Source organism: Amaranthus tricolor, chromosome 15 (genome assembly GCF_026212465.1).
Source record: "Amaranthus tricolor cultivar Red isolate AtriRed21 chromosome 15, ASM2621246v1, whole genome shotgun sequence".
Classification (NCBI taxonomy): Eukaryota; Viridiplantae; Streptophyta; class Magnoliopsida; order Caryophyllales; family Amaranthaceae; genus Amaranthus; species Amaranthus tricolor.
In genome coordinates, this window is record NC_080061.1 from 19489575 (window position 1) to 19505501 (window position 15927).

General features: G+C 34.2%; 2 protein-coding genes across 3 annotated transcripts in view; both read left to right on the forward strand.

Moving 5' to 3' along the window:
- LOC130801288 (uncharacterized) overlaps positions 1–14033 on the forward strand; it is a 14826-nt gene extending 793 nt beyond the window's left edge. The window contains exons 2-7 of one of the 2 annotated variants that reach the window (XM_057665101.1): positions 12–185; positions 328–420; positions 511–579; positions 3854–4060; positions 13420–13545; positions 13656–14033. In XM_057665101.1, coding sequence (XP_057521084.1) covers positions 12–185; positions 328–420; positions 511–579; positions 3854–4060; positions 13420–13545; positions 13656–13820 — 834 coding nt within the window. In that variant the 3' untranslated portion in view covers positions 13821–14033. The remainder of the gene's footprint in view (positions 1–11; positions 186–327; positions 421–510; positions 580–3853; positions 4061–13419; positions 13546–13655) is intronic. The other variant, XM_057665102.1, reaches the window with a different exon arrangement.
- Positions 14034–14197: 164 nt separating this feature from the next.
- Positions 14198–15602, forward strand: LOC130801289 (pathogenesis-related thaumatin-like protein 3.5). Its single transcript, XM_057665103.1, has 2 exons — positions 14198–14658; positions 14835–15602. Exons 1-2 carry the CDS (start codon positions 14607–14609, stop codon positions 15503–15505), a joined length of 723 nt encoding a protein of 240 aa, XP_057521086.1. The 5' UTR covers positions 14198–14606; the 3' UTR covers positions 15506–15602.
- The last annotated feature ends 325 nt before the right edge of the window (positions 15603–15927 follow it).

Consider the following 15927-nt stretch of genomic DNA (forward strand, 5'->3'; position numbering starts at 1 on the left):
TCTTTTTACAGGTTGGAGTTACTCCAGAAGGAGTTGAAGTCCCACGAAGTCTGGTGGATCCTGAAATGCAACAAAAACTAAAAGCATTGCCTTTAGAGTTTCAGCCTTCTACTCCATCCGGCCCTGATCCTAAGTGGAGATATATGTGGAGGATCGGTCCTCGCCCTTCTAATACTTGCTTTAAGGTTCTACTTTTTATTTGTCTTTTCTTTTACGAGTCATTCATTTTCGGGTTTATTTGGACATCCTACCTACTCTTGTGGGGATTAAGGTATTGACATTGTTCTTGTTGTTCAAACTTTACTTGTGTCAATTATAATACTCTAGGAATTGAATGCTGAGCCCGTTATCCCTCAAGGATTTCCAGAATGGAAAGATACTATGGATTCATGGGGTTTCAAAATGATTTCAGCTATTGAGGTTGTCACTGTTGCTAGTAATGTTTCCTAGTTTATCATATTTTGCCTTTATATATCTCACTCTCTATTATCCCTTTTTCCCTGTGTTTAGGTTGTTGCTGAGATGGCGGCTATAGGTTTTGGCTTGCCCAAGAATGCTTTCACTTCTCTGATGAAAAATGTATGACATTTTTCTTTGCGAGTCTAAGGTGTACAATTACCCACTTGTTTGTAATATGCTTCTTTATCTTGTCTACTTGAACCTTTGAAATAGGATGACTGATACAAGTTTTTATCTTTAGCGTGCATTGCCTGTTTTTTTTACTCTACTGTTTTCTGTCTTGTTCTATGTCACTGTATCTGCTGTTCTAATTTTAATAGCTGGCCGATGTGCTATGAACTAAAATGTCCCTTTTGTGTGAATATATGAAAATGAAGAATGGATGGGCCGAACGTGAATGGTACATAGCATTTTAGGATTTTAATTGCAAGCTTTGAGAGACTTGCTCCCTCTCAAAAGAGCTGTGTAAACTTAATACTCGATTCAATATTTCTGATGACTTTTCTTTATTCACCCCTCAGTATTTATAGACACACACTCAGCCTTTATGATAAAGTCCCTTTTGTGTGAATATATGAAAATGAAGAATGGATGGGCCGAACTTAAATGGTACGGAAAGGTTATATAAATAGCATTATTTAGGATTTTAGTTGCAAGCTTTGAGAGACTTGCTCCCTCTCAAAAGAGCTGTGAAAACTTAATATTCGATTCAATATTTCTGATGACTTTTCTTTATTCGCCCCTCAGTATTTATAGACACACACTCGGCCTTTATGATAAGGTTGGCCCTTCCAATCTCAATATCAATTTCAGTTGTTTATCAAGGAGGAGAATTTTTGATGATATTTTGGATGTTGAGAACTCTGTTCATTTTTGATGTTCACGAATTAATCTATATTTAATAGATTTGTATTAGTTAAGTAATGAACAATCGTTTATGTGATTTTTTTGAGTATTTGTATTTATAATTTTTAAACAACTAGACCACTCGTGGTTTAAATACGACGTAAAATTAAATAGAATTTAATTTCTAGCTTTATTAAAGGTCTTATAATTAATTTAAGATGAGTCTAAGCTCAAGAAGGAAGGAGAAGCGCATGTTTTAGCTAAGCATGGACGTTGGCTAAGATAGGCGTGTAAGTTGAGGCCCAATCCTAGTTTTAGATGGCGTAAGTAACAAAAATCTAACAATTGGATCCTACAAAATAGTGTCAATTAAATAAGGCCCACATGCGTATTGATGTCAAAAGACTCACATGATATATTCAAGTTCATTTAGGCAAACAAGGTACTTGAGTCCAAGATTATTCAATACGCATTCCTTGTACAAATTAGACGCTCATCATGGCCTAAGAAGACCAAAACACTTCTCCAACACTTAACCTGTTCACTAGAATATTATTTTCCCTTTCAATTTAATTACAGTTAATTTTCAAATAAAGTAGATTAGTCTTAAAATCTAGAAGCTTCTAGAAACTTTTGAAATGTTTTTCTATTCAAAGAGGATTCATGTTCCATTTCATTATGCATTATCATCATTACACTTTCAATACTTTTGTTCGACTCTTTTGTTTTATATAAACTCTTTAAAGATCAGGAGTGAGTGAGATTTGCCCTTGATTAAAAATCAAGCCAATCTAATCAATGATATTGGGAAACTTAGAATTTATTTCGTGGTTTTGTATTGGAAAGTTTAGTTAAGTTGTTTATTCAACCTTTTCAAATTCTATATGCCATTAATCAAAACAAAGCTTCCACCTTTTTCCATAAAGCCTCATGCCATTAATCATAAGGCTTCCACCTCTTCCCATTATTCCACACACCTATACCATCAAAATAACATTATATCATTCCTTCTATCCCTATGCTCAAGCCTAAATTTGATACCATTGAAATATATTATATATTTCTTTATTTCAGGTATAACCAATGTAAAATTTTTTTTTGCCACGCTATTTAATAGCCTCATCCATCCAAAATTTATTTCCGATAAATCCTAACCATTCATCCAATGAAATTACATAATGATTCCTTCAAATTTCATCCAAACACCCAAAATATTAAAATCATCAAAAATCAAAACATAGATAATGTTATTTCAATCATCCACAAGTAATATCAAATCAAATGATCTTAAAATATTTAGATCATAAACCTCGATCTTCCCCCTCAAAAAGCTAAAAAAAATCCTTGAACCCTCCTCATATGCGAAAATTAAAGCTTTCGCCAAGCTTAGATCTTTACAATTCTATTTCTACCCACCTTGACTGATCAAACAAATAGCCTATCCACAAAGTTTTAGACGAAAAAGCCAAGATTTTGATGTTCTATATTCACCAAGATCGAAAACATCCTTTGTGCCGCAAGAAAGTTGAAACTACATAAGGTTTCAATCTTTTTACATTACTTCTTTCACTAAACCTCAACTTTCCTGAAAACTAGCCTTCCCTTAAATTCCACATAAAAAAATCCCATCTTACTACCCTTAAACCAACAATTTGAATGCCTACATAGCACGCTGGACACAAATTTTTAAAAAGTGTAAATCTTTTCATATCGAATCCTATATAGTTGCAACATCTAAACCTTTCTTTTTGTCTTCGTTTCTATTCATATCCCTCAAATATGTCTACTCATTCATTTAAGCATTCACATTTCCTCAACTCTCATTTATAAAAACCCATAGTGGTTAGTCTAATTGATCTTTTATAAAAACCCAACATTATAGATCTATATAGTAGTGTTAGTCTAATTGATGACCGATATAATTTTCTCTTTAGCTTTAGGGGCACACCTCGTTCACATAATATCATAGTGGTTGTCTCCATTTTTGCCACCCGCACTCAATGTTGCGGATCTCATTTTGTTTTATTTCTCCACTATGAAATATGTGCCCAAGGTATTTCAAGCATCGGAGATTTTGCAACATGCTAGTTGGGCCCTCCTTTAATTTGATGATTAAAACTTGCACAGGAGAACTTGGTAGAGGCTTCTTTTGCTCTTACTGCTCCTGTGCTTCAATGGACCTAAATCAAATTTAATCACCAAGTAAGCCTATAATATATGTAGCAATTAGCATTACTATGTAACACTGATAGAGTTCCTTTTACCTATAATAAATAAAAGTAGATAATAATACGATACATTAGACACCCACTAGACTATAATTGAGGAACCAAAATGTAACAAAATGTACTAAAAAGTTAGTGATGTTTTATTTTTTAGGACATCATAGATTCACACTTTACAATACTTATAGCTGTTGAACGAAGATATACTCCTAGAGTCATATGTCAAGTATTATATTCAAAATATGTATACTTGACTATTGTGTGTTTTTATTTTTTTATTTTTTATTTTTTATGGGAAGTGCTAATTGTTTCCTGGTTTATAGGGCCCTCATTTGCTTGCTCCCACTGGAAGTGACCTTTATTGTTATGGACAAGAGGGAACTGTGTTTGCAGGATATCATTATGACCTTAACTTTTTAACTATCCATGGGAGGAGTCGATTTCCTGGACTAAATATCTGGCTTAGAAATGGGGAGAAAGTAGAAGTGAAAGTCCCTGTGGGATGTCTTCTTATTCAGACTGGGAAACAGGTAAGCCCAACTCTACAAGGGCAATGAAACTAATCATTTTTCTGGTGTGTTTATTACATATAGTATCAAAGATGTTATCAATAGTAGAGAATTGGAAGCCAGTTCTGCTCAAGCCATTAAATATTAACTTTGAAAATAACTAGGCATCATTGATTTGTCTACCCATCACAGCTTAACAAGTCTTGTTTTCTTTTTACTAAGAATTTTTAAGTGTAGGATTACTGCAAGTGCAAGGTCATGCTAGTTATAGAATTACGTTTTTTTAAGTATTACTCCATTTAATAGTCACTTAAAGAGTTTAATATGTTCTTAGTTTTAGAAAGCGCGAGGCGTAAAATGCAAGGCAAAGTGCATACTTTTTAATTGGAAAGCTTAAAAATCAATTTTGAGACATATTATGTATAAAAACATGACATTCATATTATAATAGCAATAAGCTCGAATGCATCCTCAAGTAAACGCATATAATTATTATAATGAGAATATGAATAGTTATTTCCTTCTTTATGTTATCATTTTTTACGAAGAAATGTTTCTCAAACTTCATATTCAAGTGACTTATGGGTTTTCAGTTTTATTTCTTTTCAAAGAAACATCTTAGTTAAGTTCGCCATTCCAGTTTTTATGAAAGCAATGTTTCTTGAACCTTATATTCAAGTGAATGTTGGTTTCAAGTTAGTTTTTTTCGAGCAAACAAGCTTAGGGCGCACAAGCCGTGAAACACATGGAGGCGCACAAGCCGTGAAACACATGGAGGCGCACAAAGGTTCACGCCTCTTGTAGTAGGTTTTGCATTGCCTAGCTGCGGTGTTTCCAGCTGAGCCATGAAAAAAGTGTTGTATCAAATAATTCTGCAAACCTTAACGATGCCATGAAATATAAAAAGTGAACATGCTTTCTACATCTTATATGCCATTCTCTTTTCAAAATAACAAGCTAAAGCCAAGACCTTTTTTGTTTATAGATTAACTTTAGGTAGCGTTTGGAAATACGAATTTCATTTGAATTTTTGTAATTCAATTCAAGAAATTGAAATTATGGATTTAAATTCCAATTCCAATTCCTCAATCTCGTTTGGAAGTCAAAGAATTGAATTTCTATATTTCAAATCCACATAGTTGTTTGGAAAATATTGGAATTGAATTCCCAAATTTAAATTCTATAGCATTGTTTGGATAACCTTGAAATTACATTCAATCAAAAATGTTAAATATTAGCAAATAAAATGTATTAAGATATTACAATAATCCGAAATTGTCACTTTAAAAGTTATTTTAACATAGAATATCAAAAGTGTAACATACAAGCTACTCGTCAAGGCATAAGAGTATCCAGTCGAGTTTCTCATCCTCCGGTAGTTCTTTCAACATCAGAAACTCGTCGGGATTACCATTCATAAACTTCTTTACTGCCCGCATAGTCTGAATCCTAGAAATGCCAAGCACTTGAGAAACAACAGCGTGAATCTCTTGACAAGTGAGTTTCGGAGTGTCTTTAATCTTGCTTTGCACGTACTCTCTAAATGACTCGGCAAAACTATTTACCGCATCAGCTACACTATCCTTTTTCCGCTTGCGAGAGCTTGAATTGGTTGGATCCTTAGAAGAGCTTGTTCGTTCACAGATCGTCTCCCCCTCCATGGCATCCGCTGCCTCCTCGTGTTGTTCTGCACCATCCCCGATGGCTCTATCCGCACCAAATAAAGTGCAAATATCTTCCCAATTTTCTATGCACTTGTTGCGATAGGGGGCAGCATTTTTGTTTACCTACTCGATCACAATCCCAATTTAGCAAATGAAGAAGCAAATAAGCAATAGTAACACAATTTAGGAAACAATAATATTGGTACAAGAAGTACTCACTAATCTATACTAGTCAATGAAATATACAAGTAGAAACTCAGCCATACATACCTTAATATATTCTGTCCATTGAGGTAGATCTTCCATTGTGATTACGATCATTTTTTTTTCATCATCCCACTTAAATTTTGAATAAGTCTTGATGTCCGTGATGCAGCCATAGTGTTTCTTCCAAGACTTAGTTCGGTTTCTCACATGATCCACATTAAGTGCAATGCCTAGCTCTCTCTTTAACTCATCAACAACAGCTTGGTAAGCTTGAGGCTTAAAGTCTCCATCTCCTTTTTCCTTGTTGTTGATTTGTTCTAACAAAACTCGAGTAAGAATGTCATCCATCTGCTTATTCCAAGACACATAGCTTCTTTTATTGCTCATTACCTACCAAAAACAAAACAACACATTTAGAAGGTTTCATTATCTAAAATCAATCACAAGTGTTGGCATATGAAGACAAAACATTGTACTAAATTCACATTCACACACCTACACTACTAAAGAATAAAAATAACCACAATCAAGTAGCCCCCCTTCGAGCTTGGTATTCTCGGAACATTTTTTGTGACATTTCATCTCTTAAGTTGTTCCATTGAGGTGAGGCTTGTGCCGTTGAAATGAAATCCTCCCCTTCATCCTCCATTGTATCAAAAGCTTCTACATTTGATAAATCATCGTCCACCTCATTTAACAAATTCTCCTCATCCAAATTTTCTTCTCTAACAAAATTATGGAGAATAAAGCATGCATTTATGATTCTTACTTGTGTTTGCTTATCATAAAAGCTACTTTTCCTCAATATAGCCCACCTCTTTTTCAATAACCCAAAGGCTCTTTCAATAGTATTACGTGCGGATGAATGACGCAAGTTGAACAATTCTTTGTAGTTTGTAGGAGCACTTCCTCTCCACAAGTTTAAATGGTAACGTGTACCTTTATATGGAGCCAAGAAGCCTTGTGCATTAGAATATCCCAAATCAACAAGAAAATATTTATCTGTGACATTAAAAAAAATTATATACGAAAGTAAAATTATAATGAATTATAATTTCAAGCTACTTGAGGTTTTGCTTACTCCTAGGAACTTTGAGACCATTGGGTCTTCGTAGGGCGTCCCCTAAAATGCGAGGATCAGAAGCCGATCCCTCCCAGCCAGGCAAAACATAATTGAACCGAAGACTTGGATCACATGTAGCTAGTACATTGGTAGTAATATCTCCTTTCCTATCTCTATATCTAGGTCGATCTTCAACGGGAACTGTCATCTTAATAAGTGTCCCATCAAGTGCCCCAAGTGCCCCCTCAAACCACTTTCACTTGTTGTCTCCATCATAAGTCACATTGAAATCTACTTGCTTGATATAATACTTGCCTATTTTCATCACAGCTTTGAGTACGGTATGGAATTGACGGCTTACCGTTTCTCCCGAACGAGTGAACACGGCACCAATAGTTCTATTCTTCAGATCATGGGCAAGAGTATGTAGAAAAAAAGCAACAATTTCTATTACGGTCACATTCCTAGTAGTAACTAGGTCTCCTCTAGTAACTAAAACCTCGCATAACTTATCAAAACATCTCCGATCCATACGTAACTGCTCTTTACGAATCCTATCATTCATGAGGGAATCCAACCAATATGCTCTTTTAATTGCACGTTCATGTTCGTTCCAAGGTACTTCTTTATGCTGAAACCTATCAAACCATGCTCCCACTACAACCATAATAAAGCCACTAACTATTGCAATTAGTTCCATTTCATCTTCATCGCTATCACTATTGTCATCTCTAGTTCGGTTTCTAACAATAGAAACTTGTCGATCATGAGACATGGTATATTGAGACATAATATAACCAATGTTTAATTAATTAATAACACCGTAACATTGCAATTAGTTACTGACTCAATAAGTTCAAGTAAAGACTCAAGGAATAATTCAAGAAATTATGATACAGCTACAACTCGGCACGAGGAAGCAGAAATCCAAAAACAGTTATTAAGCAAAAACCACTTAGCCAACACCACCAAACACCCAACAACAGTACCACCAAATGTTTATATTTCATTTTGATTTTCAACATAATATTCCCAATACCATTGTAGATGAATATCAAAAAAGAAAGGTTCTCATATGCTTACAATCAACTATCAATCTGGGGCGGTTAAAGTGTTGCAAATCAATATAAAAGTTCTGTTCATTTTAGAGTCGGAACATACAAAGGGCGGGTAGAGGATTATTAAGTACCTTGCTGACAACCCTTCTGTTCTCCAAACAGTTAGAGTAAGTTCTAACGTCACTAAAATATTATATGATTTTAAAAAAAATAAAATTTGTTTGATGTGTATGTAAGTAACACTCATTATTAGTCGACACTAATAATTACACTTAAAATAAGTTAGATTCGAACATGTAACTTGAGTGTTTGAGGACTAAGTCAACTAAACACTATTATTGATGCTAATAATTTGACTTAAAATGAGATATGAATTAGATTGGAATATGTAACTTGAGTGTCTCAGGTCTAAGTCAATCAAAAACTAAATGTATATTGAGTAGAATCTAATGTATATTTACCATAACAACCTCCCTGATAGCACCATATGCATCAAATATTATGAAGCTGCAAAAATCTTTAAGTTGTGCACAAAGAAATAACAAAAACAAAGAACAAGCACAATTGTGGTGTCAAAAATGGGGGATAACAAGTTTATGGGAAAGAACCATTACAGACAAAAATCAACTGATTCTTTTACAAAGATGGAACTAATAAAGCTACTAAAAAGTAAATTGGAACTTTTTTCCAAATATAATAAGGTTCTATGCTTGTCAGCTATCCCCATACAGATGAAACCCAAAGATATATACTCTCAATTGCAAACAAGAAATCGATCAACATTCAACATTCAACATCAACTATTCATAAAGCATCTACCAAAAGAACTGATAAGTCAAAAATCGATATGAAAGACAACTTTTGAAGTATGAACAAAAGTACCACAAGCAGTCAAAATCGATATGAAAGACAACATTGTAAGGAATGCAGTTTCTAGGGCTCTTCAGGATGATCCTACATGATTAATTCCATCTAAAATACATGATTAATTATCTAGAAATCAAATGAAAACTCAATCTAACAAAACTAAAAGCATAATCTAGAAAAGATCCAGTCACAAAATTAATACCTTAAGAAAACGAAGAGGTGAAGACGATGACGGCGTGAAGAACTGAAGATTGAAGAAGATGACGTCTCACCGTCTGGAATCAATTTGAAGATGCAAGCAGGAAGCAGCAGGAGGCAATGAAGACGGGATTTCAAAGGCCTAGGTCATTTAGCCAATTTAGGGATTTTAAAATAAATTAAAAAAAAAATAATGAATTAGAAATTGAAATTAGGGAGGGTATGGGTTGGAATTAAGTGTTTATTTTTTAATTGGGTTGGAATTGTATTGGAATTGGGCCAATTCCAATTTCAATTTTTTAGAATACCCAAACAATGGAATTGGGCCAATTCCATCAATTCAAATGAAATTGGCCCAATCCAAACACACCCTTATATGATTCTGAATTTCATGGAAGATGATTTCCATCATAAATTTTCTTTTAGTTGGCAAAATGGTGAGAAAACAAATGATGACTTAGATTGCCTTATTTTTTAAACATAGTGTTTTGTAAAGAAACTTTACAATAAGGTGGTCTCTATTTTTTAATTATATTCTCTATGAAGGTAGTTAAATTCCTTTGAACCAACATCAAAGATGTGCAGCACGATGCATGCTATTTTTTTATTAAATCACTATCCTCTAAATACCTTATTACATGATAAGAAACAAGTAAATGAGGTTTTTTGAGTGCAATCGTGAACTGTCTCAAGTCGTGTACCGAGTAAGATATATCAGATCTCGTTATGCCTAGATGCAATAGCCTTCTGAACAACCGTAATTGTGCTCTTGTTTTACTACTAGTTTGCTGTTTTGTAGCCCAATATCTTCCACAATTCCATGTTATATGTTTGGTGATTTAGGGAGTCTTTTCGTCTCTTTTTTACTTCTATGCCTAGAAAGAAGCTTACTTCTCTTAAATTGTTTATGGTTAAGGCTTAAGCAATTACCACTTTGCTTTTAGGGGTATTTGACAGATAATTTTTTGGCACTTATTTAGTTGACTTGTTTGACCAACTTAAATTGTTGACTTGACTCTTCAGCTTAGTAAAATGTTTGGTAAAATTAAGTATTAGCTGATGGCCGCTTTAAAAAAAAAGTGGGCCAACAAATTAAAGCCTATGAAAAAAGCGAACCAAGGAAATTTTTAATTTTGGCTTAAAAATGAGATTTTTCAGCAAATTAAAAAGTCATTTACCAAAATCCAACACTAAAGTCATTTACAAAACACTCCCTTTATCTACTTGCTATATGCTTTTTTCGCATGATCATTATATTATAAACATAGACCAATACTATCACAAATTCTTTAGGTTTCTGTCCGGTGAAAATTGAGTTGTCTTTAACAGAGTACATACTAACTTTTCCTAGAACCTCTTTATTCTTTACCTTCTCATATCCGGAGGTGATTTCTTGTACACCTCCTCTTCCTAGTGGCATGCATAGTTTTGACTTAGGGGATTCTTTTGTTTTGTTATAAGTTTTTGGTTTAATAAGTCTTACACGAGTAAGGATAGAAAAGGATTTTGACTGTACGGTGGATTTCATTTGATGAGTTTGTTTTATTTAAGGTTGGGTGGTCAAAGTCTTCCAGTCTTGTAGACATTCAAAAAGTTGTTTGTTGATTGTTGTTTTTCATGTAAATGATCTTGTTTTAATCTTGTGGAATCCTACTACATAAGTACATAGCAAAGCTGGAATTAAAAGTTGCCTTCTTTTTGTTAACTTTTTTGATTTGTAAAAATTAAAGCTGCTTCCTTTTGATATGTCATTTTGTAGGAAAAAAACAAATAGAAGTATTTTAGTTCTTAATTTTACAAGCAAAACTCTACTGAAATTACGTCCAATTATTGGTGCCTCATGAGATTCCGAATCCTGGATCCGCCACTGGGTCTATTAGGCGGTCTTGTTGATCTTCTGATCATCTTTTCTATGGTTCAGGTTCTTCACCATGACTTCAGGTTGATGGCTCTCACTATTCATGTCAAAAATATTTTAACTTCATCATCATTTTCATTTCTATCTCCACAACTCTCTTTCTCCATAAATTCACTTCCTTCAGCTTCTAATGTAAAGAAAAAAAAGGCCACATTGCATTGACCGCCTGTAAAGATCTTCAAAATAAAGGAATCAATATTTGCCGCTTTGTAAAGATGTAAAAATATTGTGTATTGGCCATATCAAGAAATATCTTATGATTTCGACCGATGTTTACGCGTTACAATGACTGCATCACTCTTGTAATCGTATCACCGTTTCGTTACCATGACCGTTATTGCATTTTTACTCTGCTTCAGCCTTCAGTTCACCTGAACTGTCTGCCATTAACAACCATAATTTCAACTATGGGGTCCTCAAAATTTTGTTGTAATAATTAGACAAAAAAAGGGACGGGCTATGACATTTTTTACTATAAGATATTCAACATTTTTACAATATTTAGAAATTCAGTATAGTTTAAAATTTATGGTGAGGCATAGGTACTCTCAGGCCTCTTCACACGTCAGCCACTTTCAACAACATTAGTCACTAACTACCATGGTAGACAATAGTTTAGGCTCACAAATTTCTAAAATGGCACCCTTTTCATAAGGAATCTATAAAGAAACACATTCTCATGGAAAATAAGATCTTTAGACACATCATTGCATTGTTTCCCCTCTTTACCAACTGGAAATTATATCCTAGGAAATTACATCTCTTTGCTCTTTTACCAAATTTCTTATCCTTGTCCCTTTTGTTTTTCCATAGCATAGGCATTCAAATACTTTTATGCCACCATATTGAGCTTTCCGTGTAAACATGACCTCATGAGGAGTCTTCCACCCTAGGACTGAACTTGGTAATTTGTTAATCAAAGACGTGTTATAAAGAAGGCAATCTCTCCAGAATCTTTTAGGCGAAGGTGCAAGGATTTTTAGAACCGATGCTACTTCTAGGAGGTTTTTTTGCTTTCTTACTCTTCCATTATGTCGAGGTGTCCCTGCCATGCTATTCCTTTAACATCAACCCACATTCATCATTTAGGAACCTATCCCAATCATAATGCAAAATTCTGACTTTGTTTTTGTTGGCAGTTTTAGTCGCAAAACAGATTTCGTAGTAAATGAGGATGGTTTCACGCTTGTTGTGCCTATATTTTGATCGCGACAACCTTTATAATTTGGTTGTGATATGGTGATGCAGGAGATATTCTGCACTATGGTCCCAATATTAGACCTATGCTTCTCTCTAGTCTTTCCAGATTGATTGCTAATTAGGGCCATCAAATCTCTTACAAATCTCTGAACCTGACCTTTGTTGTTCAGCAAGTCCAAGTCCACCTACTATGGTCATCTATAGCAGTCAGAAATTATGATGCTCCAGTCACTTTAATCTTATATGGTCCTCACAGGTTCGAGTGCACACGTGCCAAACAACTTTTAGCTCTACTGAATTCAAGGAAAGAAAATTTTGAAATTTCTCAACAGCGCTTCATCACATTTATAGCCATGTAGATTATCACATTTAGCAACAGTTTTGTATGGAAAATAGCAAATTACTATCATCAGAGTACTTTACAGGAATGATCACAGTTTCATTGACACAATTGAAAACAGCAGCATTTTTAAAATTATTACAGACCTGTTGTTTGACATAATCCTTAAAATCAAAATAAAAGGGACCACAAATTTCGCTTAAGTGACGACATACCTCCAACTCTTGTTCTTTTTACAACTTTCTTTTTAGATGTGTGGATTTGAATTATATATGACTCACATCAAGAGGATTCTCATCCAAAAGTGTCCCAACAAAAACAAAGTTATGTTTGAAACTATTACAGCAACACATCATTGAACACAATTTCCGAGTTTAATCTAACTTTTCATATACACTTCTTATTTTATGTGGAGTTGCAAATGCCCTTTGCTTAATAAAGTTCAATCGGAAACCTTTTTCAAGGGTGAGTTTGCGTACATTTGACCCCTCAGACTCCACTTAGGCTAGAGCCTAACTAGGAGCCATTTAATGGCATCGGGGTAATAAAATCTTGTAATCTAACTTTTCCTATCATCATCACATTATTTTGTATCATTTTCCTATAGGCTTTTCTGTTTTAATGAGGTGAAAGTGAGGAGTTTTACTTTAAAACGGTTTTGTAACAAATCAAGCGTATGAACACTGGCAAACAATGTGGAAACATTATGAGCTTCATTTACGCTTTCCTGTTCATTCAACAGGAATGTATTTAGAGTTGTCAGCCAGATTTCTGATAGAAGTATAGAACTCTAATTTTTAACTGAAGCATTTTGTCTAGTGACAAGATAACATTTGCGGTTTTTGTTGAATGACTTGATGTACAGATTGAATGGTTGACTGCGGGTGAATGCATTGCCGGAATGCACGAGGTTGTTGTGACCAAAAGGACGCTCGAAGCAATTAAATTAGCTTCTGAACAAAGCCGTAGTCTATGGAGGGTTTCTTCAACTGTGAGTAGGCTGCTATGCCCTTCATTACTTCAACTTTCTGTGGCATGTACTATGGATGAGGAGATGAACATGTTTCTTATTAAAAACATATTTTGGTCATTTTGTTTCAGCTGTTTGCACACATAGCATCAGATGCCATTCTCAAGCCATTAGGCCATTTTGCCAATTTTCCTCTTGCAAGTATGTACCCTTCCATGCGTGCAGGGGAATTTGTCGAAAAGGAGCTTGCGGTGATTAATTTGAAAGGAGATAAAGGATATTCTTCATTGAGCTAGAACAATTCGGTCCATATCTGTATTGTTGCCTGTTGGTGGAAACATTATTTTAAGAATGTTAGCAGATGAGACAGTTAAGGCGTTTTGGCAGATTTATATTATGCAATGTAAAATGTGGGTCAGATTGGAGCATTATTGAAGTGTCCTTATCTGCTTGTTTTGTTGATTTGTTTTTAGTATCCCCAAGAATTATTGATTTAATAGTTCTATTAATTATAGCAATATAGTTATATTAATTTATTTTTTATGAGTGATAGCCACTATAAATCCCTTTGATTTTAAGGGTAAAAGAAATTATTAAGAAATCGTCAAGATAAATTAGCAGTTTAGTTTCTTACCCAAATTCTCAATGTTGTAAAATTATTAGTGCTCTTCGAATCCAGCACTTGATTTTTGAAACTAAACTAGTTCATTTTAAGAATTGCGAATTTCTTTCGTCTTCTAATAGGATGGAGATACACATTAGAGGTTAGTTTATATTAAAATATGCTGTCATGCAATTTGATTGGACGTGATGTTTTTGGATGGATGGTCGTCCTTTTAGTTTGGAGTAGGCCACAAAACATACATGACACTACAAAAAAGCAGGGAATGCCCTGATAACAAGTTGGAACTTGGAAATAGAAGTCATTTTTTGCTCTGAAATAGCAGTACTTTTAGGATGACATCTTTGTCCCTTTAAACTAAGACACTGCATACAACTAGGAGAGTATTATATATTCACCCATGCAAACCATCTTTAATCCACCAATAATCTCAACATAAACCAGAACATAAACCAAAACCATGTCAACCTGGCAATTCTACCTTCTTCTAGTTTGCATTTTCTTGTCAATAGGTAAATGTATATTTTACTCAAGTATGATTCCTGTGAAGTATATGTATATATATATATATATATATATATATATATATATATATATATATATATATATATATATATATATATATATATATATATATATATATTTGTTGTTTAAACTAAAATGTTGTTTTTACTTGTACTTTATGAAGGGCTGAACAGTGCATCAAGGTTCAGGCTTCAAAATAGATGCAACGGCACAGTTTGGGCAGGGATCCAAGGAGGCACAGGACATCCTCATATGAAGAACGGAGGCATTCAAATAAGATCAGGAGATACAATAGCCGTGGATGCGCCAAAGAAATGGTCTGGAAGGTTTTGGGGACGACAAGATTGTTTCTTCGACAATAAAGGCAAAGGGAGTTGTCTGACTGGAGACTGTGATGGACTTCTACAATGTGGCGGTAAAGGATGGACACCACCAGTTAGTGTTGCCCATTTCAAGCTTGACAGTCCAGTGGATTACTACTATGTTAGCCTTGTTGATGGTTATAATCTTCCAATTTCAATCATACCGACTGCTGGTTCTGGCAATAATTGCAAACCAATAAGATGCTTCTCAGACTTGAATATTATTTGTCCGCATGATCTTCAATTTGTGAACCAACAAGGCAAGGTGGTGGCTTGTAACAGCGCTTGTCAAGCATTTAATCTTCCTGAATATTGTTGTAGTGGAAGTTTCAACTCCTCCGTTACTTGTAAAGCTTCTCAGTTCTCCCAAGTTTTTAAGTCAGCATGTCCCAACGCTTATAGCTATGCCTTTGATAACAACTCCACCACTTTTACTTGCAAAGGAGCCGACTATTTCATTAGATTTTGCTAAATATATACTACTTTTCAGTTCATGATCAACTAAAATGATTTCATGTCTATCGTCCATTATTTATTCAAACTAATAATACTATAAAAATGTTCAAAAATTCAATGTGCCATCTTCTAAAGAAGCATTACGATTGGAAAAATATCATAAGTTGTGAAATGATTAATGACATATTGATTAATCATACAATGCAATACTACAAAAAATGTTGGACAATTCCATGTGTCGTCTTCTAAAGAAACATCACAATTGGTATCATTATACAAAAAATACTATAAAAATGTTAGACAATCGTGCATGTAAACATCACAATTGCTATCATCATATCATACAATACTATAAAAATGTTGAACAATTCCATGTGTCATCTTCTAAAGAAGCATCACAATTGGTAAATATCATAGGTTGTGAAATGATTAATGACA

Bases quoted from the DNA above. Each gene is read 5' to 3' on its own strand.
- LOC130801289 (XM_057665103.1), top strand. From the start codon at position 14,607: ATGTCAACCTGGCAATTCTACCTTCTTCTAGTTTGCATTTTCTTGTCA. The intron at 14,659-14,834 runs GTAAATGTATAT...TACTTTATGAAG, and splicing joins TTGCATTTTCTTGTCAATAG to GGCTGAACAGTGCATCAAGG.